The sequence below is a fragment of the Mustela nivalis genome (assembly GCF_964662115.1).
Source record: "Mustela nivalis genome assembly, chromosome: 18".
Taxonomy (NCBI): domain Eukaryota; kingdom Metazoa; phylum Chordata; class Mammalia; order Carnivora; family Mustelidae; genus Mustela; species Mustela nivalis.
In genome coordinates, this window is record NC_139037.1 from 45,134,938 (window position 1) to 45,161,425 (window position 26,488).

Genomic DNA, 26,488 nt, shown 5'->3' on the forward strand with positions numbered 1-26,488 from the left:
CAGTCCTGGGGGGCAGCGCTGAGACTTAAACTTAATCAGGCGTTGGGGGTGGTGTTGCATTGTCTGAGACTGTGTCCCTGTAAGTCCTGATCCTCCTTTTGAGGAGTGCCCTGTATCGAAGACCCCAGCCTTGGTGGGGTCCCTGCCCGAAACCCCTACCTTGAAGGGGAGATGGTGTTAGGAACCCTGAGCCTAATCTAGTGACTTTTCACAGCCGGCTGCCTGTTTTCATAAATATCAGAGTTTCACGAGATCCTCTCCTCCTCGCTTACATAGTCTATGGCTGATTTCACGCCATGATGGCAGGGTTGGGTAGTTATGACTGAGGCCCTAAGGCCTTGCAGGTTTAAATATTTATCATCTGGCCCCTTAGGGAAAAAGTTTGCTTGTCCTTGCCTTATGCAGAGGGTCTCAGACACCTGCCCTAGGAAACATAGCCCTGGGGAGTATATCCACACAGCCTGAATTCTACCATATGAGTCTTTACCTTCCATCCTGGGGGCCCCTCTGTCCCAGGCCCTAGAAATCCCAGCCCAGAGGTCCCCAGGTGGAGACCTCGATCCTTGGTCCTCTGTGCCTCCCACGGTAAAAATAAGGGTTTCAACCACCCTCTGCTCTGGGGTCCCTGTCCTCCATTCCCAGCCACCCAGGGCCCAATGCAGCCCAGCACCTTTGGTGATGCAGCTCAGGACGCCTCCTGAGGGCTCGCACACCTGTCCTGGCTTGCAGCTGTGGGCCTGGCACACCACACCTTGCCCAGCGTGGCACACACACTGCTGCTGGCAGTTGTCAATCAGCATCATCTGGTTTGGCTGTGGGGACAGAGGGCAGCAGCTGTCAGGGCAGGAGCTGACACTGGCATGTCCGGTGTTTTGGGCCCAGAGGGTTCAGAGAACATGAAAGGGATGTCTGTGACCCTGAGGCACTGCATGGCCTTGGGGTCCAATTCACTCATTCTTTCATTCATTCACTCATCCATGATTCCACAATGGCCTCTCAATGTCTGCTGTGTGTGAGGAGCTTGGAACGTACCAATTAAGAGCAAAGGCTCGACCCAGCAATTGCACTATTGGGTATTTACCCTAAAGATACAAATGTAGTGATCCAAAGGGGCACATGCACCCGAATGTTTATAGCAGCAATGTCCACAATAGCCAAACTATGGAAAGAACCTAGATGTCCATCAACAGATGAATGGATCAAGAAGATGTGGTATATATACAAATGGAATACTATGCAGCCATCAAAAGAAATGAAATCTTGCCATTTGCGACAACATGGATGGAACTAGAGCGAATCATGCTTAGCGAAATAAGTCAAGCAGAGAAAGACAACTATCATATGATCTCCCTGATATGAGGAAGTGGTGATGCAACATGGAGGCTTAAGTGGGTAGGAGAAGAATAAATGAAACAAGATGGGATTGGGAGGGAGACAAACCATAAGTGACTCTTAATCTCACAAAACAAACTGAGGGTTGCTGGGGGAGGGGGTTTGGGAGAAGAGGGTGGGATTATGGACATTGGGGAGGGTATGTGCTTTGGTGAGTGCTGTGAAGTGTGTAAACCTGGTGATTCACAGACCTGTACCCCTGGGGATAAAAATATATGTTTATAAAAAATAAAAAATTAAAAAAAAAAAGAGCAAAGGCTCTATAATGAGCACTGGGTATTATACAAGACTGATGAATCCCTGACCTCTACCCTTGAAACCGATAATACATTATGTCAATTAATTGAATTTAAATTTTTTAAAAAAGAGCAAAGGCTCTGGAGCAACTGCCTGGGTCTGAAGCCTGTTTCTGCTATTTCCAAACTGTATCACCCTGTGCAAATTACTTAACCTCGGGGCGCCTGGGTGGTTCAGTTGGTTAAGCATCTGCCTTCAGCTCAGGTCATGATCCCAGGATCGTGGGATTGGTCCCATGCTGAGCTCCCTGCCCAGCAGAGAGCCTGCTTCTCCTGCTCCCTCTGCCTCTGTTCATGCACTCACATGCTCTCTCTCAAATGAATAAAATCTTAAAAAAATTACTTAACCTCTTGATCATTTAATTTCCTCATCTAGAAGCTGCTGATTAATAATAGCACCTGCCTATGGTAGTATGACTTAGTTAATAATACATATGAAATATAGGGGAAAAGAAAAGGGAACTTTTTAAAAAAAGATTTTATTTATTTATTTAACACATCACAAGTAGGCAGAGAGGCAGGCAGAGAGAGAGGGGGAAGCAGGCTCCCCGCTGAGCAGAAAGCCCGATGCGAGGCTGGATCCCAGGACCCTGAGATCATGACCTGAGCTGAAGGCAGACGCTTAACCCACTGAGCCACCCAGGCACCCTGAAAAAGGGAGTTTTTTAAGAAATCATCCAAGTTGGAGAGGAAACAAGATGGGGAAAATGTGGTTATCACTAAAGCTGCATGAAGGGTCCATGGAGATTTATCACACTGTTCTCTTAACTTTTGCATGTTTGAAAATTTTCATCACTGGGATGCCTGGGTGGCTCAGTTGGTTAAGCCGCTGCCTTCAGCTCAGGTCCTGATCCCAGGGTCCTGGGATCGAGTCCCGCATCAGCTCCTTGTTTATCAGGGAGCCTGTTTCTCTCTCTGCCTCTACCTGCCACTCTGCCTGTGTTCTCTCTCTCTCTCTCTGACAGATAAATAAATAAATTAATTAATTAAAAAAATAAAATTTCATAACAAAAAGTTCGTCTCTCTGTGTAACACACCGAGACTGCACGTAGCACCAAATGCCATAACTGGTGCATGGTAAGCGGCGTCTACCTGTTTGCTTTTGTTACCACTTTCATTTGTATGAGGGGAAGAGCAGAGAGGGTGCCTGCCCTCGCAGAGCAGAGCTCGTGGTCTTTTGAGTGAGACAGACTTCAGACAAACACACAGTCAAATCAAAGAAAGAGGAGGTAAGTGGGTGAGAGGGTGGGAGAAAGAAGCAGGGGGGTTACCTGCTGTGTCACAGAGACAGCCTAGACCGGGGCGGGGGCAGGAGAGGGTTTGAAGCTGCAAGGCCCACAGCCATATTGAGAAGGGTCTTTCTGGGCCATGGGGGAAGGTGGCCCAAGGGAGCCAGAATGAGGGGACAGGGGCAGCAGGTGTGAGATGACCAATGGGACCACAGTGGGGCTACGGGGAGAGGAAGGACTGGGTGGGAGAGACGTTCAGGAAGCCAGTGGACAGGCTGTGGGGTGATGGGCAGTGGAACGGGGTCCCACACGAGGCCCGGGCTCTGCCCGCCATCACTGGGGTCCTACCTCATAGTAGACACCATTGTGGTAGCAGCCACATTGCTGGATGGGCACGCAGGCCTGGCCGTTGCTGAGGAAGCCGGGGTCACACTGGCAGCCCTCAGCACATGTCTCCGGGCAGTGTGGGGGGGCGCTGAGTGCCGAGCATCCCAGGGAACAGGTGTCCGCGCAGACCTCATAGTGGCTGTTGGGGGGGCACTTCATCGCTGCAAAGAGGGAGTTCTCATCAGAGCCCCCTCCCAGGGGCTCTGTGGGAGGGGGTGCAGGGCCCCGTGTCTGTCCCTTCTGTGCCTCAGTGTCCCCTCCCGCTGTCCCTCCATCCCCCCCACCCCCCTTCTCTGCCCCTTACTCACGACAGAATGTTTCGGTCCTCCAGGGATCAATGTTGCCTCCGGCCGCCTGGCAAGCACTCACATAGGCGTGGATGTTGTTGCAGAGAATGCTCTCGTTCCCACCACCCAGGCAAAGATCAAAGACACAATTTTCTAAGGGACCCTGGGGATCAACCAGCTTGTGGCAGGCGGCCAGAGGCCCGGTGGGGCTGGTGAGAAGCCCACAGAACTTCTCCTGCTTGTACTTCTCCGCCAGCTCGGGTGGGCACTGGGGGTTCGGGGAGCAATCCTCGCCGGGCTTGCAGGTGGGCGGCGGCAGGCAGGGGGAGCCTGGCACCGGCTCCTCCCAGGAGTTACCAAACTCATTTGAGTTGCCTGCCTGTGAGCCATCCGGCTTCTGGAAGTCATCCTTGCCGTCGCCGTTGTAGTTCCCACACAGGCCGCGCAGCTGCTTGTAGTAGTTGCCTGGGACAGTGACCCGAACGTTGTACACGAGGTCATAAGCCACACGCAGGCCGAAGTCAGTGCTGATCACAACGTCCGAGCCATGCTGGGAGGCGCGGACCCGGCCCTGGTCCAGCACCACGGGCAGCCTCATGTCCACACCATTCACCTGGGAGGCAGCAGTTTCCATGCATCAGAGGGTGCACTTTGAGAGGGCAGACCCTAATTTGAGTCCCTGCCTGATGTGGAGATCCATGTGACCTCCCCTCTCTAGGCCTTAGTTTCTGTATTTGTAAAATGGGCATAATCCCTGGGTCTTATAGTGGGTCGAATGGTGGTTCCCAAAGGACATGTCCACCTAGAACCCCAAAATATGATTTTATTTGGAATAGGAGTGTTTGTAGATCTTCTTAGGGTCATATTCTCAAGATCATCCTGGATTCAGGTAGGCCCTATGCCCAGTGATGAGTTTCCTTATAGAATAATGAGAGCCAGAAAAGGAGACAGAAAGAAGAAAAGAGGCTACGTGAAGACAAAGCCAGGGGGGCACGCCTGGGCAGCACAGTCGGCTGAGCCACTGATTCTTGGTCTCAGCCCCGGTCATGAAATGGAGCCCTGTGTCCTGCTCTGCACTCAGCGTGGAGTCTGCTTAAGATTCTCTCTCCCGGGGCACCTGGGTGGCTCAGTGGGTTAAAGCCTCTGCCTTCGGCTCAGGTCATGATCCTGGGGTCCAGGGATCGAGCCCCGCATCGGGCTCTCTGCTCAGCAGGGAGCCTGCTTCCTTTCCTCTCTCTCTGCCTCTCTGCCTCCCTGTGATTTCTGTCTGTCAAAATAAATAAAATGTTTAAAAAAAAAAAAGATTCTCTCTCCCTCTCCCTCTGCCCCTCCTGCTCGTGCACACACTCTCTCTCTAAAATTAAAAAAAAAAAAAAAAAAGACCAAGCCTGGGATGGGAGTGTTGTGGCTGTGAGCCAAGGAGCACCTGGAAAATACCAGAAGCTGAAAGAGGCGAGGAAGGAGCCTCCCCCAGAGCCTTCGGAGGGAGGGTAACTCTTGCCAACACCTTGAGCTTGGATTTCTAGCCTCCACAATGGTGAGAACACAAATTTCTCTGGTTTTAAGCCACCACGCTTGTGGTAACTTGTGCCAGCAGCCCCGGGATGCTGACACAGGTCTCCAAGGAGTAAGAAGCTTCCCAGCTACCCTTCCATTACCGCCTGCGGATCAATAACGCGGCAATGGACTCCAGAGCCACCTGTCTGGGTTCCAGCCCCTTTCCCTTCCTGCAACTCTGCCCTGCCGGTAAGATGCCTCTCTGTGTTTGTTTCCTCACCTGCGGAGTGGGGTCCTTCCGGTTACTGTCAGGATTATTTAAACTGACATTTGGGAAGTGGTGAGAAGTGTGTCTGGAACGGAATAGGTGTTCTGGGAGCATCTACGAGGATTGTGAGCTCTGATTGGGAAGTCTGTCTTTTCACAAGTAAGTGGGTGCTAAGGTTTTTCACATTAAGCATAAAGTTTTTCACTTTAAGTGGAATGTTAGGCTGATGGGAAATGAACTTCAACCCCCTGAGCCAAGAGCCAGTGGTTTCAAGTTGACGGCTGCTGGGCACCCAGTGAAGCCTTGGAGATCGACCCCTGATTAACACACTCGTTCGTCCTTCCTGAATGCTGACCCGATGAGCATCAGAGGAGAAGGCAGGAGAACACACTCCTCGCTAAAGCTCCTTAAAACACAGTCACCTGCCAGACTTCCCAAGCAGGGACCTCTGTGTCTCAGTTTCCTCATCTGTAAAGTGAGGGATATTGACGTTCCCACCTCATGGAGAAGCTGGCAACTTCAGTGAGATGCGAATGACAAGAACACCGACCACTCCTGTGTTCAGAGCGAACTCTGTGTAAGGTGCTGCCCGAGGAGCGTCTGTGAGCATCTCACTAACGCATGCCCAGGGCACAGCGGGCCCTGAAAAGTCAGTCTTTGTTGGCAGCCTCACCATCAATCCTGCACGAGTACAACAGCCATGGGATCCCTGCGAAGACCCCTCCACTTTCCGTAAGAGACCAAATCCTTCTCAGAAAAGCACCATGGTGTACCCAGGGTCAGGTGCACTGTCTCCTGGCATGTCATCCTGGGTTCAAGTCGTGCCCTAGCTGGGGCACTCTGGGCCAGGGATGGGACCCCCCCCCCAACAGAATAAAGCAAATCCTGGTACTTCCAGCTGCAAGGATGAAGTGACACTGCGGATGTGAAGTGTTCAGCGGCCAACAAGATCAGAGGTCCGCCGTGTGAGAATAACCGTAGCTGCTGTTACTGTTGTTACGGCTGGTGAGGGGTGATGGGGTCACTCACAGATCATCCTCTGGCCTCCAACTTTTCCCATCCCCGACCTTGCCCAGCCTCTGACTGCATCCTGTTGCTGGCCGGAAGACCAGGGGGCAGCTGGGGCAAGGACCAGGTGCAGGGAAGGTGCAGAGAAAGGGAGGAGGGGTGGAAAGAGATGTTTAGAGGCGATAGGCAGGAGCAGGGAGAGGAGAGACTGAGGAGCAGACAGATGGGGAAACTAAGCCACGCGGGGGCAGGTCTCAGGTCCCCAAGGCCTCCTGACTCCTCAGCTCCCCCCTTGGGGTTTTGACCGGCACCTCCCCACCTCAGGGATCTCGTGCCTCCCACATCCACTTGGAGCTCGGAGCCCCTGCCCCGGGGCTGAGTGCTGCGCGTGTCCCACCCACAGAGCACCCTCTATCCCAGGCCCTCTCCCCTGCATGCTCCGCTGCTGCTCTCACCGTGACCTTCCACTGATTCTGCTCCAGCCGCAGGGTGAAGTTCGCCACCTGGACAGTGATCACCCTGGTCACACTGACTCTCCCATTGCCCCAGGCCACGTTCTCCTGCAGGACGGTGAACTGCTGCAGCCCGGGCCGGGTCTGGTGGGTCCGAGACAGCACGTACACACAGGTACCCATGAAGTCGAAGCGGCGGCCATCGAAGGTGGTGTAATGGGGGTCTCCCTCAGCTTGGCAGGTGGCAGAGCCCACGACCACGCAGCCCAGGAGGCCACCGGATGGCTGGCAGGCCTCCTGCGGGCCACAGGCGGAGGGCTCACAGGACACCAAGCCGCCCTCCTGGCATTGGCAAAGGGAATCACACCCAGGTCCGGGGTAGAAGCTCTGGCCTGGCGGGTGGTAGACTCCTTGGTGTGTGCAGCCGCAGGAGGGCAGGGGCACACAGGACTCACCACTGAGTGCGAAGCCCTCGTCACACACACAGCCCTCGTAGCAGTCGTAGCCACAGCCCCCAGGCACCGGGAGGTCCCCACAGGACAGCGGGCAGCCACGGGAACAGGTCTCATAATGGCTGTGGGGCGGACAGCTCAGAGCTGCAGGGAGAGCAGTGGTGAGCACATGAGCATCAAGAATCTGGGCTCCTGGGTGACACACACACAGCCACACCCTTGCCCACACACTCACATGTACACCGTCCTGCTGCAAGGAGCCCCTCTGTTCAGTGGGGCCCGGGGCCCAGATTATATCACAATTCATCTGGGCCTGACAGCGAAGATTCTGTTCCAACCTGACTGTAGTTTATGGTTATCTATAATGTCCTTAATGTCATGTCTTAAACATGTAAGAGCATATATAGTATATGCATGTTTGTGATCTTTGCAGTGCATTTGTGAACACAGAAATTTTAGCCTCTTCATTCTATAGTAATGTAGTAGTAGGAGGAGTGATTCTGTAGTAAATTGAAGTCTTTGGCCCATGTTGTGGAGAAGAGGAAAAAAAATAATTCCTGTTCCTCTCCAAACGCCAGTCACTCCAGATTATAAGACAGGTGGTTTCCTCGAAACAAAACGAAACAAGACACCTGAGACTGAGCCCAGTAAAGCCTCTATGTGTGCTGAGATGATAGCCATGTGTGGCCATTTAAAGCCAAGTTAATTAAAACTCAATAAAACAGAAGATTTAGTTCCTTGGTCAGACTAGCCCCATGGCAAGTGCTCAATATATCACCGGTGGTGACCATACAGGACAGCACAGGGACAGCACATTGCCATCATCACCAAAGTTTGAGCACTGTTCTAGATCTTATAGCCAGCTTAAAAGAGAACCTGGGGACAGAAGAACAAGTTAAATAATACTTTAAAAAAGCAACTAGCCAAATCCAGGGAGTAGGAAATTCTGCAGGACCAATGACTTGATTTTTTTCCCAACAAATAAATGGCCCAAACAAAATGGATAGGGGGGGCAGATATGAGATAAAGTAAACATAGCAAAGTGTAGACTGAAGAATCTAGACAGTAAGTATATGGGTATTCATTGTAAAATCCCTTCCATTTTTCTAATCATTTGAACATTTTCATAATAATGTGTAAGGGGAGATGAGGAAAGGGGCTATTGCAGGATGAAAGATATTCAAGAAAAATCAACTCAGTGCCTTGTGTGGATCTGGTCTGGATTTGGATTCTAACAAACTAGGGGGAAAAAATTCACTTCTTTTAACACAATTGGGGAAATTTGAACCTAGGTTGGGTTTAAATGATGTCAGTGTTATTTTTGTTACTGGTAAGAACAGCACTTTGGTCATGTTTCTTAAAAGCTCTGTCTGGGGGTGCCTGGGTGGCTCAGTGGGTTAAGCCTCTGCCTTTGGCTCAGGTCATGCTTTCAGGGTCCTGGGATCGAGCCCCACATCAGGCCCTCTGCTCAGCGCCAAGCCTGCTTCCCCCTCTCTCTCTGCCTGCCTCTCTGCCTACTTGTGATCTCTGTCTGTCAAATAAATAAATAAAATTTAAAAAAAAAAGTTTTCTCTGGGCGCCTGGGTGGCTCAGTGGGTTAAGCCGCTGCCTTCGGCTCAGGTCATGATCTCAGGGTCCTGGGATCGAGGCCCGCATTGGGCTCTCTGCTCAGCAGGGAGCCTGCTTCCCTCTCTCACTCTCTGCCTGCCTCTCTGCCTACTTGTGATCTCTGTCTGTCAAATAAATAAATAAAATCTTTAAAAAAAAAAGTTTTCTCTGTTGGAGATGTTTACTAAAGTATTTATGGGAAAACTCATATGTCTAGAATTTGCTTGAAAATATTTCAGCAAAATTGGGGCGCCTGGGTGGCTCAGTGGGTTAAGCATCTGCCTTTGGCTCAGGCCATGATCCCAGGATCCCATTTTCCCTCTGCCCCTCCCCCCGACTTGTGCTCTCTTTTGTGTTCTCTCTCAAATAAGTAAATAATAAATAAAATCTTTAAAAAATAAAATATTTCAGCAAAATTAAAAAACAAAACAAAACAAAACAAAAACCAAAGGGGTGTTGGAGGAACTGAGAACGGCACAACACGCACAGTCATCAGAGCTGGGTATGGGTGCACGGGGTAAGGCCCACCCTAGGTGCCCCCTGCCTGATATCTGCGTCCTCACGACCCAGTCTTCTAAAACTGTGGTATAAGCACAAGAGTGGTCTTTTTTTGTTTTGTTTTGTTTTAGATTTTATTTATTCATTTGACAGAGAGAGATCACAAGTAGGCAGAGAGGCAGGCAGACAGAGTGGGGGGGAAGCAGGCTCCCTCCTGAGCAGAGAGCCCGATGCGGGACTCGATCCCAGGACCCTGGGATCATGACCTGAGCTGAAGGCAGAGGTCCAACTGCTGAGCCACCCAGGTGCCCCAAGAGTGGTCTTAAGGAAATAAGAGATCCTCAGTTTCCACAAAGGCTACAGAATGAAGCAATTAATGGTACAAGTTGAGGAGCCAACCTGCCTGAATGCAGGTCACGCCCCCCTGCTGTGTGATCTCAGGCGGATGATTTCTTATCTCTCTGGTTCCAGCTGCTCACTTTGTAAACTATGAATAGGAAAGATCCCACCATCTAGGGTAGCAGTCAGGAGGCAATGAGAAGAAGCCTTAGAAGCCCTCCCCGGAGTGTTACCCACAGCAATAGAAACCTTTCTTAAGATGACCGGGCTGAGGACCTGCCTCAGACCAAGATGCATCTCCCTTCCCATTGTTCCTTTGGGGAGCGTGCTTCTCCCACTTTATGGAGGACAACTGTGCACTCCCTACCATCCCGAATCAACACAGTATGCCCCCCAGGGGCGTGGAAACCTCTGGGGACACAAAGGGACACTTCCAAATACTGCTGTGAAGTATGGGGACCATGCTGGAAGTATGGGGAGGATGAGTCCTCCCTGATAAGGGATCAGGACCAACGTCACTCTTGACAAGAAAGAAGGAGGGTCTGATGGAGCCAGCTTCTTGGAGGACAGGAGGAGTTAAGTTTTATGGCATCGGGCTCTCTGCTCAGCAGGGAGCCTGCTTCCTCCTCTCTCTTTGCCTGCCTTTCTGCCTGCTTGTGATCTCTGTCAAATAAATAAATAAAATCTTTACAAAAAAAATAAAATAAAGAAAATCAAAACCAGAATTGAGGTTGAACCTGGTCTCACTCAACAGCAGATGTGAACTCTTTGGGGGGGAAGTTTCATCCGTCTCACTAAGAGATGCTTTTCCAGGATATTCTACTCTTCATGTTGAATATTTTTTATCAGTTGTGTACTAATGATACTTGCAATGAGAAGTCACTCCAACCTTTTTTTTTTTTTTTTTTTAAACACTTAGAGTCTGATGGTCTTGGGAATTTCTGAAGATAATGAATTGCTGTTCACAGGGGTCTTATATTTGTGGTGAAGAAGTATGGTGGGGATTGGGACAGACTGATGACGGCCACCCCTTCTTCCGGGCGTGGCCATGGTCCTGGCTTTGGCTCATGGGATGATAGCAAATGGGATGCCAAGAAAAGGCCCTAAGTGTGCTTGCCTACTGGGGTCTGCCCATGCACACCGCTCTTTGGAACCTTGAGACCACTATATGAAGAAGTCTGTGCCAATCGGCTAGAAGATAAGACCGAGTCAGCAGGGACAAGCAGTCCCGGTGAAGATGCCCCAAACCAACCAGCCTGACAACCAGCAGATGTGTAAGGTCAAGCCATTCTGGACCCTCCAGCCCTCACAGAACCACCAGCAAGCCTGCAGAGAAAAACCCCGCTGGCCTAGACTAGGAGATGAGCCAAGCAGCCCGCAGAATCATGAGAAATAATAACTGTATGTTGTTTTAATCCACTTTTCGCTTTGGGGATGTTTGTTACATAGCAAGAACTAACTGGTGCCATGACTAGAAAAGAGACTTTCACATCTGTCAGTATATTAAGTTAGGTTAGATGCTGCTGGAACTAAAAACCACTAGAAAGTCAGTTCAGGAGAGGAAACAAATTTTTTTCCTGTTTTCTTCCCCATTATATCCTCAGTGCCTGGGATATAGTAGGTGTTCAATAAATATTTGTTGAATGGATGAATGAATATAAGCTGAAGGAGAAGAAGTAATGGTGTGACATGTATGTATTTATCATGTGTATTTCAATGGACAGTGATGCATACCACGCAGGCAGGTGCTGTAAATGAGTGGAGTTGGCCAGCTGGGGACCAAAAACACTGGAAAGGGATGAGTCTTCTTCTAGAGGCAGCAATGCTACTCATCTCTGAATGACAGCTGCCATAGAGGAATTAGACCCGGGGCTACCAGATATTTCTGGTCATCTTACAAATATTTCCTGCATCTGTGACTTCCCAGACATGTAACTGAATCTTCCTAAGCCTCTGTTTCCTCACCTGTTAAATGGGTACAACCACAGTCTCTACCTCAGAAACACTTTTCTAAGAATTACATGAATTAATGCTATTTATATGTTAATGAATATTCATGAGGCCGAGCCCCCCTGTTGTCAGTCCCGGTACTCACGGCAAAACGTCTCACTCCTCCAGGGGTGCACGGTGGCCCCGGCAGCCTGGCATGCAGCAGTGTAGGTGGCCAGTGCCTCACATAATGGCCCAGACTGGCCTGGCAGCAGGCAGCGGTCATAGACGCAGTCACGCAGAGCACCCTGCGGGTCCAGCTTGCTGTGGCATTCACGGAATGGCCCCTTGGGGTCCGCAAGGATCCCACATTCCTTCTTGCTCTGCAGCTGCTGGGCCACCAGGGAGTCCAGGTTTGGACAGTTCCCTGGCTCAGTTGCTCCGCACCCTGGCCTCGTCTCCTCCTGCCAGCTGTTTCCAAAGGCCAGGGCATTGGCAGCTTGGCCTCCACCCCGCAGAGCCAGGTCATCATTGGGGTCCCCATTGAAGTTCCCGCAGAGCCCACACAGGGCCCCAGCATAGCTGCTGGGCACCTTGGCAATCACTCGGTGGTTCCAGTCGTAGGTGACAGTCAGGCCAAAGTCTGTGCGCACAACGGCATCTTGGCCCTGGCGGAAGACCTGCACCTGCCCGTCTGCTGCCTGGAAAGGCAGGTGATGAAGGATGCCATCCACCTGGACAAAGATGATGGAGGTCCAAGGGGTCAGGGTATGCACGGCTGGGTGTCCCGCCCTTTACTCACTTGGCTCCAACTATTCTGAACTCCTTGTTGTTCTCTTGAGCACATGATGCTTGGCTCCACCTCAGGACCTTTGCACTTGCTCTTCTCCTGTCTGACACACCAGCTACCTGCCTCCAACCTCCAGCTATCAGCTTAAACCCAAATCCTTAACCCATGACCTACAGGATCTGTCTTCCCATTACCTCCCCGACCTTACCACCTCCCACTTCCCCTGCCTCACCCAGTCTTTTCCAGCCACACTGGCTTTCTTGTTATTCTTCTACTTCTCTCAGTTTCGTCCACCTCTACGGCCTTTTCATTTTGCCAAGAATATCACTCAACACTTCCCTCCTGGCTGCTTCCCCTTCATCCTTCAGGACACGGCGCAAAGCCAGGCCCCTTCCCTATGAGGACTCGCTTCACTTTGGCTCTGTCCACCTTGGTGCCTGCAGCACCTGCCACATTGCTCACTCAGTCTCCTTGTTGTCTCCCTGAGCACGCAGCACACCAAGTGCGCTCCCACCTCATGGCCTTTGCACGTGCCATGCCCTCCTCCTAGGACCCTACACAGCACTCTTTAGTTGGCTAATGCTACTTCAGTTGTTGGGTGTTAGCTTTGAGCCAAACCCCTTCTGGTGGCCCTAGGTGATCTGAGCCTCACTGCTCTCCGACTTCATTCTCCAATACTGTCCATCCCCACCCCCACAACTCCATCCGGGTATTCTTACCTACTCCTGGACCCAGCAAGCTCAGCCTGGTCTCAGAGCCTTCACTGTGCCTTCTGCTAGACAGTGCTACCCTCCTCCACATCCCTATTCTTTGTCTGGTTGACTCTCCATCATCCTTTGTGTCTCAACCTAAAATAGAACCCCTCCCCCCACCAGGCCCTGCTTGTCCCCACTTTTCTGACCTCCTCTCCTACCATCCTCTCTATCCCATCCCCCCAGCCTCATTCTCAAGTATAGCTGCACTGGTTCCATGCTCTTCTATAGTGTTCAAGCTCAGTTCAGTCCACCTTTTGCACCTGCTGCTCCCTGCACCTAGGAACCACCCCTCTTTGCCTGGTAGTTTCTCCCTTGTCTTTCAGATTTTGGGTGAAATCAAGACCTCTGTCACAGTCATCCCCTCCATCATCCCCTCATTCCATTCCAGCCCCTGGGGCCCCCAGGCTGTTCCTCTGCCCCTCTTGTTTGTTCCTGCCCCAGGGCCTTTGCACTCGCTATTCCTTCTGCTTGGAATACTCTTCCATCCACTTCTGTCTCTGCCTATTCCATCTCTCTACGCAGAAGAGGCAGCAGGGTGTAGTGGTTAAGAAAATATGGGCTCAGGAGCCAAATGAGCTGGCTTCAAGTCGTAGCTCTATCACTCAATAGCATGTGACCATGAATAGATAATTTGGCCATTGCCAATTTCTCACCTAACAAGATCAGCTATTTCACAGAGTTTTAGAGATTGAGTTACTCTATGTCAAGCATTTAACACGTAGAAGTAACTTAGTATGTGTTGGCGATGGCTATTCCAGACTCAGTTTAAATGTCATCTCAGAGAGGTGGGAATTTAAAAATGAATCATTATGCCCTCTGTTTATCTAGAACTTTCTCTATGCCAGACACTCAGATTTATGGGCAAAATTTCCTTTACTCCAGGGTCATTCTGAAGATTCTGACCTAAGGCTTGTAAAGGGTTTAGCCATGGTGCTTGGCCATGGAAATTCCCTTTATTTTTCATTTCCAATCCATCCTCTTCCTCCCCAGGACATGGGCCTCTGTCCCAAACATCTCAGTGATCACTTACTAGAGCTGTGAATCTTACAACCCCACCTCTCGATTTTAATCTTTTTTTTTTTTTTTTTAAACAGAGAAACATCAGTGGTTCTTGACTTCTGCTGGGTGGTGCACCCAAAAGAAAGCCTGGAGAGACAGTCACACAGCCAAGGAGATGCAGTACCACCCCGCTGGGGGGCCCGGGGCTTAAGCATTGACCACAAGGTCTTCTAACCCACCCGGGGTTCAGAGCGCCTCCTCCCTAAGGGAGATTTCCTGCTCCTCCACCCGCCCCTGGTTCACTCACCAGCACTTGGCCAGGGGACTCCCGGCGCACGGTCACTTTCACACCACGGGCCTCCACACGGACGGCACGCGTGTAGCTCACGGTCTGGCTGCCCCGGTGCTCGTTTTCCACCAGCACCCGGAAGGTGGGCAGCGCGGCGGCCTGGCCGCAGGAGCCGACCAGCAGGTAGGTGCAGGTGCCCATGAAGTCAAAGCGCCGGCCGTCGAAGCTCACGTAGTGCGGGTCCCCGGATGCCTGGCAGCTCCCGAAGCTGTCGGGGTAGCAACCCAGGAGGCCGTTCTGGATGTCGCAGTGCTCGCCCGTGGGGCAGCCCTGAGTGTCTTTGCAGCTCACCTGCTGGGTGGCGCCATTGCAAGTGCACTGCCGCTGGCACTGATCGTCCGCCCACACCTGCTGGCCCGGAGCGAGCGGGCGGCCCTCGAAGGTGCAGCCGCACGACGAGGCCTCCACGCAGGCGCCACCGCTGGCCACGAAGCCTGGGAGGCACACGCAACCCTCAGCGCACGGGCGCCCGGAGCAGTTGGATGGCACCGCCTGGGAGTTGCAGGTGGGGAGGCAGGCAGGGGCGCACTGCTCATAGCGGCTGTTGGCGGGGCAGGACAGGGCTGCAGGAGAGACAGGGAGGAGAGAGACGGGGAGGGGGGGTCAGGCCAGCGCTCAACAGGACTTCCCTCCCCACACCCTACTTCGCCCTGGAGCTCTGCCCAGCGCTTCCATCCCTCCAGGTGCTGGGGCCCCAAATCTCAGAGACATTGTTGACTCCTTTCCTCCTTCATTTTCACCGACAACCTGTCAGTAAATCCTGTGAGCTCACAGTCAAAATCTATCCAGCATCTGCCCCCTTCTCACGTCATCGTCCCCCCCATCACGTGCCCCCAAAGCAGCCTTCTGCCTGGTCTCTCCCCCATATCTCCCATTTGACCCTCACAGGCTTTTCCTCACCTGCAGCCAGAGGGGCCCTGTGAGCACCAGTGGTGTCCCTCTCCTGCTCAGAGCCCTCTTGTCGTGCCATCTCAGGGGAAAAGCTGAGTCCTCTTGGTGGCCCACCAAGCTCCCCATCATCTGCACCCATTGTGTCTCTCTTCATCTCCTCTTATTCTCCCTTTGGTTCACTTTGTCCTAGCCACACAGGCTTCCTCATGGGTCCTCACGCTCCCACCTCAGGGCCTTTGCACTGGCTGTTCCCAGGGTCTGCACTGGTTGTTCCTCAGAAGGCAGTGCAGCATATGGTTAAAAGAAAGCTATTGGAGCCCAGATAGCCTGGGTTCAAACACCAGTCTCCCTTTTTTGCTGTGTGATTGTGAGCAAATGACTCCAATCACCCTGTGCCTCGGTTTCCTCATCAGTAACATGAGATAATAATAGTACTGACCTCACAGAGTTCTGAGGAGTCAATGAGTTCATCCATGCAGAAACAGCCCATAGTATCATTACTACTTAGCTGACTCCAGTGTCATCCTGCTCTTGACAACCTTGTCACTTCCCCAGAAAGACCATCCCCGAGCACCCTCTTCAGGAGACTCCTGCTTGCTGTTATCCATGAACTTCATTTCTTTAGCTCTTTAAAGATATTTCATGGTTTGCTATTCACTGTCTTTCTCCCCCTCTAGGGTATCAATTCTGTGAGGGTGGGGGTCTGGTCAGCCTCAATCCCCCACTGAACTGCCAGCACCAACGGACAGTGTCTGGCCCATGGAGATGCTCGTTCTTTCAGAAATGCATGAGTGGATGAAAGGACTCACCAGTTCCTCCTTCGCACCAGGCATTGGGGGAACTCGGGAGGGTGGGTGTTTACTGGGAAGTGAGGACAGAGGAGAGACTAAGCCAAGCATCTCCCCCAGACCTACTCCCCCTCTGGAATCCCCATCTCAAGCCCTAGGCCTGAGCCTGGATACCTCCTCCTCCCTGTGCACTGGAATTTCTGTCTCCTAAAAATTTTGGGGGGAGCCTCTCAAGGGCAGGGACAGGTGTGTGCTGGGCCCCCACGGTGTCCATCATCAGCAGAGGGATGGGGCCCGATAGGGGCTCGGGGAATGCTGGTAGAATGAATGAATAAATGAATGAATGAATGATTAAGTGGACGGACACCTGACTAAGGAGCTTGGACTTCATCCAGAGGGCTTCGAGGAGTCATGGAAGGGCTGTGAACCAGGGGATGCTCCCATTTCTGCTTTGGGACTTGGAGGACTACCTCTCGTGCCAGCTTTTACCTATGCTCCTCTCCCAGCCTGGAACCCACGTCCCGCTCCCCCCCTTTTCTGTCTTGTTTCAGTTCCTCTTACAGGTTTCATATTGGGCATCCCTTTCTCTAGGAAACCCTCCTCGACCCCCAGGCTGAGTTGAAAAGTTCTCCTGGTTGCCCATAGCCCCTAGACTTCCCTCCTCCTGTCCCTGTCCCTTCTGCCTATGCTGGAGGAGCCCAGCAGGGACGACCCTCGTGGTCACTGTCTAGGGTGTATCTGACCCAACCTTAGGCTCACTGTGGGTACAGTCTCACTATCTCGGCCCTCCCTGTGTCTCCTGCATGGTCCAGCTTCAGGCTGAACCCCAAGAAGAGCTCAGATGTGGGGCAGATGCGAGGAGTCCCCTGCCTCCCACCACATGCCAAGGGCATCACTCACGACAGTGGGCCAGCGGCCTCCAGTTCCCGACAGAGATGCCAAGCTCCTGGCAGGCCTGGGCATAGGCGCTGAGGCTGCGGCACAGGCTGGCCCGGTCCCCGTTGACCACGCACAGGTCGTACACGCACTCCTCCAGGAAGGGCCGGGGGGGCAGGGCACTGTGGCAGGCCGCAAAGGGGCCATTGGCCTGGGTCAGCATGCCACAGAGAGGGTTGCCCTCATAGTGCTGGGCCTGGCCTGGGGTGCAGGAGGGACAGTTGTTCTGGCAGCCGTCTTCGCACAGGTAGTCCTCGTCATCCAGCTTCCAGCTATTGGCAAACTCCACGGGGTCAGCTGCCATCTCTGAGTCGTAGGTGAGGAAGTCATCGTCGGGATTGTTGTTGTAGTTGCCACACAGTCCACAAACCTGGTTTTGGAAGCGCTCGGGCAGGCTCAGGGCCAGCTGGCAGTCCCAGTCGTAGGTGACCACCAGCCCGAAGTTCAGCTCCACTATGGCCCGGGTCCCACTCTGGTACACGCGCAGGCGGCCCTCGGCCAGGGAGATGGGCAGGCGCGAGCGCTGGTTGTCAATCTGCAGGGGGTGGGGGTGGGGAGGATGAGCTGTCAGATCCTGAGTGGTCTGGTCCTCACCCCTCAAACCCTCCGCACTCGCCTCCCCCTGCCCCAGCTACCCTGGGATTCCTTCTTCCTGTTGCTGCCACTTTGCCCTCGCCTCCCTGTGCCCTGAAATGTTCTTCCCCTGGATGCACCCGTGGTTCATTCCCTGACCTCTGTCCTCTTACAAAGGCTTTGCTTGGTTGTCACTATGGCAGTGAGGCCACTCCTGACCACTCTATTCTATGTGGCAAACCCGTCCCTACTCCCTATGCCCTCTCCCTGGTCTATTTTGCTTTCCTATAGCTTTTAAGTTTCTAACATATCATTTGCAAATGTCTCATGTTTATCCTCTGCCTCACTCCAGAGACCGGCAGCCCCACAAAGACAGGGATTTTTGTCTGCTCTGCTTGTGGCTTCACCTCCAATGCCTAGAAAGGTGCCTGGTAGAATTGCAAGTTCTCAGTGAATGAGCAAAAGCGCTGATGTGTTAGATAAACATTCACCCGGCATTCCCTCTTGGCCTGGTCCTGGCTGGGCGACTCCAGGAGTCCTGGGGACAGCCTATCATGATTCTCTCAAGAGCTCTAAACCCCTGTCAAGTCACTGACCTCTGTAAGGATTTGACAAAAGTAACCATACCCGGCTCTCTCACAGCAGGGGCAAAATTCTGCACGTAATTTTGGGGGATTTGAAGTCCCTCTGATCTGGTGCTCAGTCCCTCTAGATTTCTAGAACACTTACTTTAATCCACTTGCTTATGAATCTCACAGATCCACCCGCACCCCCGCATGGCCAGGGGGTACAAGAATGCTCAGTGCTGTGCTATCATATCTGCCATCGCGAACAAAGCATCCATCCGTGGGAGATCGAGCTCACTGAATCATGGGGCATCCATCCAACGCAGAGCCACACAGATTTAAAGAACAACAAGAAAGCAAGCAGAGGCTCCCTTTATGTTGATATGGAAACGGCTCCAGAAGCTACCATACGGAGTAAAAAGCAAAGTGCCGAACAGAGCAGATAGTATAGTACTCTTTGCTAAGAAAGGGAAGAGGGAAGAACGTAGGTTTCCCTTGCTTGTATTGGCATAAAGAAACCCTAGGTGGAACCTGAAGAAATCAGGAAAGTGGGGAGTGGGGGAGGGGTCGGGAAGAGAGAGAAAGCCGGTGAAGACAGGAGTGACAGCCAGACCTTTTTCCAGGACATGCCCTGTTTGTTTTGAGCTCTGCTGATGCTTTACCTCTTAAAAAAAAAAAAAAAAAAGAAAAAAGAATTGCAGCAACATGGAAGAAATGCACAAGGACTGTGGAGAGCAAAAGAATCTTCCTGCAAATGGCTTCTTCCACTGTGTGATTCCATTAACACGAAGTTCTTAAACAGGCAACACTAATCCATGGGGGAAAAAAATTAGAACTATGGTTGCCTCTAGGAGCAGGCTGGGATCGTCTGGGAAGGGGCATGAGAGAATGTTCTGGAATAATGAGTAGATTCTTATCTTAATTGCATATTTGTCAAAACTCCATGACCTTAAGATTTATAGGTTTTATTATGTGTACATTTGATATCCAAAATAAACAAAAGAGTGTAAATATATGATATGAGGCAGGATGGCAAAGAGGTTAAGAATAGTGACTCAGGAGTCAGCCTGCCTGTGTTCCCAGCTACATCTCTTACTGGCTCAGAGCCCTTGGTAAGTCACTCATCTCTCTGGACCTCAGTCTCCTCACCTGAAAGTGTTAATAATAATAACGTCTCCCCCTGTAGATTGCTGTGAGCATTCCATGCATTAATACATGGAAAGCACTAAGAAACAAATCTAGCACATAGGAAATGTTCCCTAAATTTAGCGTTTGGTCACAGAAGACATTCCCCATTGTTGGACAGTTTGTTTCCTTTTTTTTTCCCCCTCCTTTTGCTATCACAAACCACGTAGGCATAAGCTTTTCTTCCCCTAACCATATCTCTGAGTATCCCCGAAATTTCTAAAAGTGGAGTTGCTGGACGAAAGGGATGGCAGGCTCTGCCACTGATTTTCAAATTCCCCCTCCCCAGTCCCCACTCCCGTGGCCACGCCCCTCCTTTGTACCCCTCACTCCACAGCCAAGGGCTTGGGTTTGGGGCCCCACCCCCAGGCTTTGCCTCCTCCTTCCGACTAGAGACTCATAGATATTAAGTCCGAACCCTGTGGACACTTACCCGAGCGAAGCCAACTTCCCCTCGGGCCAGAGAGACTGTGTGGCTGTAGGCTCGCACATTGACCAAGCCCACATAGGATACCCGGCGGCTGCCGCGATGCTCGTTCTTGGCTTCCACGCTGAAAGCAGGCAGGGTCTGGTCATTGCCGCACAGCTCCGCCATCAAGTAAAGGCACGTGCCCATCATGTCGTAGCGCCGGCCGTCAAAGGTGGTGTAATGGGGGTCACCTTGGGCGCGGCAGGTGGCCACGGGGACCGCCACACACTTGGCCTGTTGATCCACCACCTGGCACATCTGCTGGGGACTGCACTGCAGGTCTTGACAGGAGGGTTTCTGGGATAACACGGCTGCAGAGGGGAGGGAGGAGGGGCAGCAACAGAGAATGAGTCAGGGGTATCCTCACAAGTGGAAATCTTGGAGCTCTCCTGCTGTGTGGAACTGGGGCAGTGGGCTCACGACTACCTAGTGGAGAAGTGGGGAAACTGAGGTCTGGAGGCCCCCCTGAGGAGATGGCTGCCCAGGCGTGACCCAACCCCAGGTATTCTAATTCCCTGGTTTGACATGGCCCAGCCCAGAAGAACTGGAAGGTAGTGAAGAAAGCCGGACAGGGATCACTGTGGAAATGCTGATCTGTGGTTTTTCTCTCTCCGTGTCCCCTTCCCGTGCATTCCCACTTGGGTCAGAAGGCTAAGGTATCTTTTTTAAGGACAGAAAATGGAACTCTTGGAACTCTCTGCCTTCCTGGATCAGGCTGCCTAGGTTAGAATCCTGGCTCTGCCGGTCCACTGGGTGGCACTGGACAAGTGATTTTAAGCCTTCTATGCCTCAGTTTCCCCGTTTGCAACAAGGGGGTGATAACAGTACATTCTTCACAGGGATATTTGGGAGGAGGGCATTGTCAGACTTAACGAAGCTAAAACATAAGTAGGGTTTGGCCCAGGTGGTGAGTGTTACCTGCTATAATGAATCCCCTACCCCTTCTCCTGTTCTACTATTCAAGCCCGAAGTAGCTCTTGGAGGGTAGGTGGCTTGCATGCTCGTGGTTGGAGGGAGCATTTTTTGCCAGTGCTGGGGACTCTAATGTCTGGGGGATCCCTTGAAGCAAGGGGTCCACTTAGGAAGAAATAGCTCTTCCTCCCCTGCCTCCCAGTGTTAAAAACCTCTTGCTTGGGGGCGCGTGGGTGGCTCAGTGGGTTAAAGCCTCTGCCTTCGGCTCAGGTCCTGATCCCAGGGTCCTGTCCTGGGATCGAGCCCCACATTGGGCTCTCTGCTCAGCGGGGAGCCTGCTTCCTCCTCTCTCTGACTGCCTCTCTTCCTACTTGTAATCTCTGTCTATCAAATAAATAAAGTCTTTAAAACAACAACAACAACAACAACAAAAACCTCTTGCTTGGGGTGCCTGGGTAGCTCAGTTGGTTAAGCGACTGCCTTTAGCTCAAGTCATGATCCTGGAGCCCGGGGTTGGAGTCCCGCATCCAGCTCCCTGCTCAGCAGGGGGTCTGCTTCTCCCTCTTCCCCTCCCCCTGCTCATGCTCTCTCTCTCTCTCTCTCAAATAAATAAAATCTTTAAAAAAATAAACAAAACCTCTTGCTTTCTGCCTGCTCTTAATAACTTGCCAGATACCCCCTAAGAGCTTTACAACACTTATTACTCCCTCACTCCAGTCCGGTGAAGGGATACGGCTATTATCCCTATTTTATAGACGGGGAAACTGAGGCCCACAAAGGCAAGGTCACATGGCTAAGGTCACACAAGCAGAGGTGAGATTTGAAACTGGGAAGTCTGGCTTTAGCATCTGTGTCCTCAAACACCACATTACACAGCCTGGGGGCAATTCCTCAGATGCACTGAGCCTAAGGTTACACACAGGGCCAGGCCCTAGAGACTAACTATGTTAACACACACACACAACTAGAATGGTCTCTTGTATATTGAGAAAACCCCGCCCCCACATGGCAGCCATTATTAGTTATCATACTTTTAGACCTCTTACGTTGGGACATAAACATTCCTACAGGATGTGGGGAGTGGTAGTTCGCCACTTGTATGGTTGCTAAAATAGCAACATATTTCAAAAAAACAAATAAAATATCAAAATACTTCCAAACTGTTTGCTAAGAATCAGCTGACCTGAGCCCACTCCTCCCCACAAAGATCCCTTCCTCTAGGCACCTTGGCTCTTTCCTAGGACTCTATCCCTAACTCCCCTCCCCCTGCAAAAAAACAACAGACAGAGGGGCACCTGGGTGGCTCAGTGGGTTAAAGCCTCTGCCTTTGGCTCAGGTCATGATACCAGAGTCCTGGGATCTAGCCACAGCGGGCTCTCTGCTCAGCAGGGAGCCTGCCCCGCCCCCCCCCCCCTCTGCCTGCCTCTCGGCCTACTTGTGATCTCTGTTTCTCTGCCAAATAAATAAATAAAATCTTAAAAAAAAAACAAAACAAAACAAAAAAGAGACAGAGGGCTGAGGCCAGACACATGTCAGACACTGTGGGGGCCTCCACATAGGACCCTGCTGCCGTGCTCTGGCGGGCATTGTTTCTGACTGCTGGGGACCTTGGATCACACTGGTTGCTAAACATTTAGTGGTTCCTGGAGGGGGCTGGGTAGGGAGGAGCTGGGAAGCCTTAGGGAGGGGGAGGATGGCAGAGAGGATGGAGGTGAGGTGGGGACAGCCACAGGGGAGCAGTTGGTGGGAAAAAGGAGAGGGCGAGAGAGCCAGCCAAGGGGTCATGGGTTAGACAGGGCTGGTGGGGGGTGGGCATTCCCATCACTCACTTCGGCCACAGGCACCTGCCGTCCCATAGCTTGCGGCCTGGAGCAGCCCAAAGGTGAGCAGCCCGAAGTTAGTAGTGGCCTCAATCATGTGGATCTCGTCAGTGTGGCCAAGGTCCACCTCGGCATAGGAGAACTCACTGCCGGGCACAGCTGTCCAGGAGAGCTTGGCCCCCATCTTCTGCCCTTTCAGGGTCAGCTCGTTAACCGCCTTTGTCTGTGTTACCACCAGAGCCACGCCCTCAGTGCCTGGCAAGCTCTTCACCACATAGGCTGGGCAGTAGGCTGCCACGTCTGGGACCAAGGCCAGGTAGGGGTCATAGGTTATTCCATCCCTTGTGGCCCCTGTGCCAAACTGCAGGACCTGGATGCCCACATCTGCGGACAGGTAGAGTGGCTGCGATTGCCGGGTCTCAAACTCGGTCACATCGCCCTCCTGGAGTCCACGGGAGCCAGTGGTGCCCCCCTGATTGTAGCTCAGCTTCGTGGTCTTGCTGGCTACGACATAGACCAGATCGTAGCGGGCCTGGGAGGACAGCGAGGCCACCACGTAGCGGGTGCCCCAGGCGGACGTGGGGAGCAGCTGCTCCACCACGTGGTTGCAGTTCGTGTGTTTCTGGGCACAGCTGTGGCCGGAGAACACAGCCACAGGGCTGTTGGCTGTGATCCTCGACCCCGAGAGCTCAGATGTGCTTTGTACCTGGGCCACCTGGTATGGCTGCAGGGTCAAGGTTATGATACTGCCCGCTGGGTAGAACTTGTTCTGGAATGTCGCGGACCCCTTCAGCTTCATAGTGACCGAGGCCCCCGCTGCCCCCACCACCACGGCGAACTCCTTGACATTCTTGGATGAGACGCCAGGAGGTGTGACTGCAAAGTACTCAGTGCCCAAAACCCGGACAGGCCACAGCCGGGTCAGCTCTGCTGTGTTAGGCTTTGTGTTTATGGCCTGCGCAGAGATCTCGCGGTCAGAGTGGATGGTCACCGCGTGTTGGAAGACCTTACTGCCGAACATCTCGGCCTTGGAACTGACGCTGACCAGGACAGACTGTCCCGGGTTCACTGTGACATTCTGCTCAGTGCCATCTGCGTGGCAGTGAATGGAGACCGAGGCAGAGTGGTCCGACAGACTGGAGAGGAGGAGTTGGAGGGAGGCCCGGTGGTAGTTAGGCAGGTAGTTCTGCAGGAAGGCCGCAAGGAAGTCCACTGAGGTCCCTTGGGTCAACCCTGGGAGTGGGGTGGAAGGGGAGAGAACACAGTTGCAGGTCTACTCACCTAGTCCTCTCCAGCAGAGAAGGAAGGCCTTGCACTGAGCCTAGATACCACATTGAAATACTGACTCGAGCTTTTTCTCCTCTTGCTTTCCTTTCTTCTTATTCGCCTACCAGCCCTTCTGGCTTTTGTGTTCTAAAAGCCTGAACAGGGAGCACCTGGGAGGCTCAGGTCATGATCTCAGAGTCGTGGGAGCAAGTCCTGCATCGGGCTCCCTGCTTAGTGGGGAGTCTGCTTCTCCCTCTCCCTCTTCTTTGTGCACTCTCTCTCTCTAAATAAATAAGTAAGTAGGTAAGTAAGTAAGTAAAACAAAAGCCTGAACACTTCGGACCTGATGGGCCAGGCAAGTAATAAGAATGTGGGAAACCGTCTGGGTGGCCGGTGTGCAAACTAGAGTGTTCATATGCCAAGGAAAGTGGGTAGGGTTAGCCTGTTATTATGATGACTTGTGGGCTCTTCCCCTCCCCTTTTTTATGCCAGATCTTAACCATTTTTCAGGAGAAACTGGCTATTTGAATTTCCATGTGAAATCTCCAACCCCAAATTGTTTTAAGTGCTATGGGGCTCCAACGGGCTGGATTTAGGTGCTGGTTTATGACTTTGGTCTTAATAAAAACATGGGGATGTAAAGGGGGTTAAAGGAAGAAGGAGGGTATGGGAGTGTGGACAATATGTCTCCCAGAAAGAGAGGACTGGGTGCTTTTCAACACCCCCAACTAGGAAGAGATTCTCCAGGGCCGGGAAGAGAAGGAGGGAGAGAGAGGGAGTTGGGGAAAGAGAGAGGGCAGGGGAGGAGATCTACAGGGTCTTGGAGAGAATATGGGGTTATAGAAGGACTGTCTACTGAATTAGGGGAGCCTGGAAGGATGTCCCAGTGTCCTATGGGGCCAGAGCATCAGGAACAATGAAGGTTTCAAAAGGGACGAAGCAGATGCTGATTGACGACTAGAAGGCTCTGAGGCCCCAACCTTCCTTAGTACCCTGGCTTCACCAGAGACTGCAGTCCAGGGCATAATCCTGGGGAATCGGGCACCAAGCCCCCCAAGAATAACTTGAGTGTAATTTTCCATCATCTCAGCAGGAGACTCAGAGTCAGAACTTCAGCTGAGTTACAGAAAATCGAGAAAGTGGTACTTCTTGAAGACTTAAGTTGGGGGACCGTGGATTTTATCTGCTTCCTTCTAGAACAGAGAAAGGATGGGAGGGTCCCACCACACTTCTCTGCAGACCCTAAGGGGACTCACTCCCATCTCAGCTAGCCCGGGGTAGTACTGGGAGGTGCGGTTGTGGAGGACATACGGACAGAGGGTGCTGACCGCAGCAGGCAGAGTCCCCCAGACGAGAGCAAAGACGAGTCTCAGTCTGACTTACCACACAGGAGGGTTGTTCCCGTCCAGAGTGTCCACCAGCTCCACAGGGAACCCATATCTGCCGTGGGAAAAGAGAAGGGGTCAAGGAAGGTTAGTCTGTCCCTCTGGCTGGGCACTGTTCCAGAGAGGACGGGGGCCACTTGGGCACAAAGGGGGGTGGGCTGGATCCAAGGGCCAGTGTGCGTGTGTATAGGGGAGCTACATGTCCAGTGGGTCTGGTGAGGGGCAGGGAGGGCAGGACAAGGCAAGGATGGGGAGTTAGGTGTCCAGTGGGTCCAGTGGGTTTGGAGTGGGGAAACCTAGAACAAGGGGCTAGAGCAGGGGACCTCATGTCCCACTTCTATAGGGGACCCGGGCCTCTCTCACCTGCAGGTCCCTGGAGCTGTAGGGCTAGCCCCTGGGCTGGGCTATATAGTGGAGTTTTGTGGCTCCTCAGGCCACACCCCGGGCCACCTGCCAAGAAGATGGTGCCAACTTCCTGGAGGAGGCTGGTCATCCCAGGGCAGGTGGAATAGGGACCTTGAATGCCTGGGAAGGGTGGAGGACAAGCCTGGACACCTGGGTCCTTAGAGGGGTGTGAGAACAGCTGGTGGCTGTGGCCTGGGAGCCTGCTAGAAACTTCAGAACTGGAAGGGTGGTGTCCCTGAGGGGAACAGCTGGGGAGCGGGTGCTGGGACCCTGGGTACCTGGCGGGTGGGGTGTGGGGTAGGGGCGGAGTGTGGTATTTGGTCTTGCTTGCTGGTTCGATGGTTGGATGTCTTCCTTTGCCTCCTGCCAGGAACAATAGCAAAAGACCCATATCCGGGTCCTGGCTGCTCCCTAGTCCCCACAAGCTGATTCCTCCTGCTCCCCAGCCATCCACATCCTGTGTCCGGGCCCCACTGTGGTGTCTGGGGTGGGTAGCATCTGAGCAGCTGTCCTAGGCCAGTGGGACACAATATGTCCACCCTCAGTTCAGCAGGACCTGCTGGGAACCTTGTCTGAAAAACGTGAACATCAAGATTAGCCTTACTGGGAGGCAGGCTCTTCTGGTGGGGACCTTCTGGTTGTGCGCCTGTGGAGAGCAGGGCAGGAACTCGGGGCTGGAGCAGAGTGTGAAGAAGGATGGAGGCCTCTGTTTCCTGGTTCCACGCAGACACTGGGTTCTACTTCCTGGAAGATTATT

At 52.5% G+C, this 26,488-nt stretch overlaps 1 protein-coding gene across 3 annotated transcripts in view; it reads right to left on the bottom strand.

The window, feature by feature from the left end:
* FCGBP (Fc gamma binding protein) overlaps window positions 1-25,461 on the bottom strand; it is a 42,661-nt gene extending 17,200 nt beyond the window's left edge. The window contains exons 1-10 of one of the 3 annotated variants that reach the window (XM_082709194.1): window positions 25,325-25,461; window positions 22,685-23,908; window positions 19,908-20,254; window positions 17,115-17,685; window positions 14,494-15,098; window positions 11,809-12,376; window positions 6,820-7,412; window positions 3,613-4,204; window positions 3,266-3,465; window positions 671-812 (exon numbers count right to left, since the gene is read on the bottom strand). In XM_082709194.1, coding sequence (XP_082565320.1) covers window positions 671-812; window positions 3,266-3,465; window positions 3,613-4,204; window positions 6,820-7,412; window positions 11,809-12,376; window positions 14,494-15,098; window positions 17,115-17,685; window positions 19,908-20,254; window positions 22,685-23,908; window positions 25,325-25,379 — 4,897 coding nt within the window. In that variant the 5' untranslated portion in view covers window positions 25,380-25,461. The remainder of the gene's footprint in view (window positions 1-670; window positions 813-3,265; window positions 3,466-3,612; window positions 4,205-6,819; window positions 7,413-11,808; window positions 12,377-14,493; window positions 15,099-17,114; window positions 17,686-19,907; window positions 20,255-22,684; window positions 23,909-25,324) is intronic. The other 2 variants (XM_082709195.1, XM_082709196.1) reach the window with 2 other exon arrangements.
* Window positions 25,462-26,488: the final 1,027 nt, after the last annotated feature.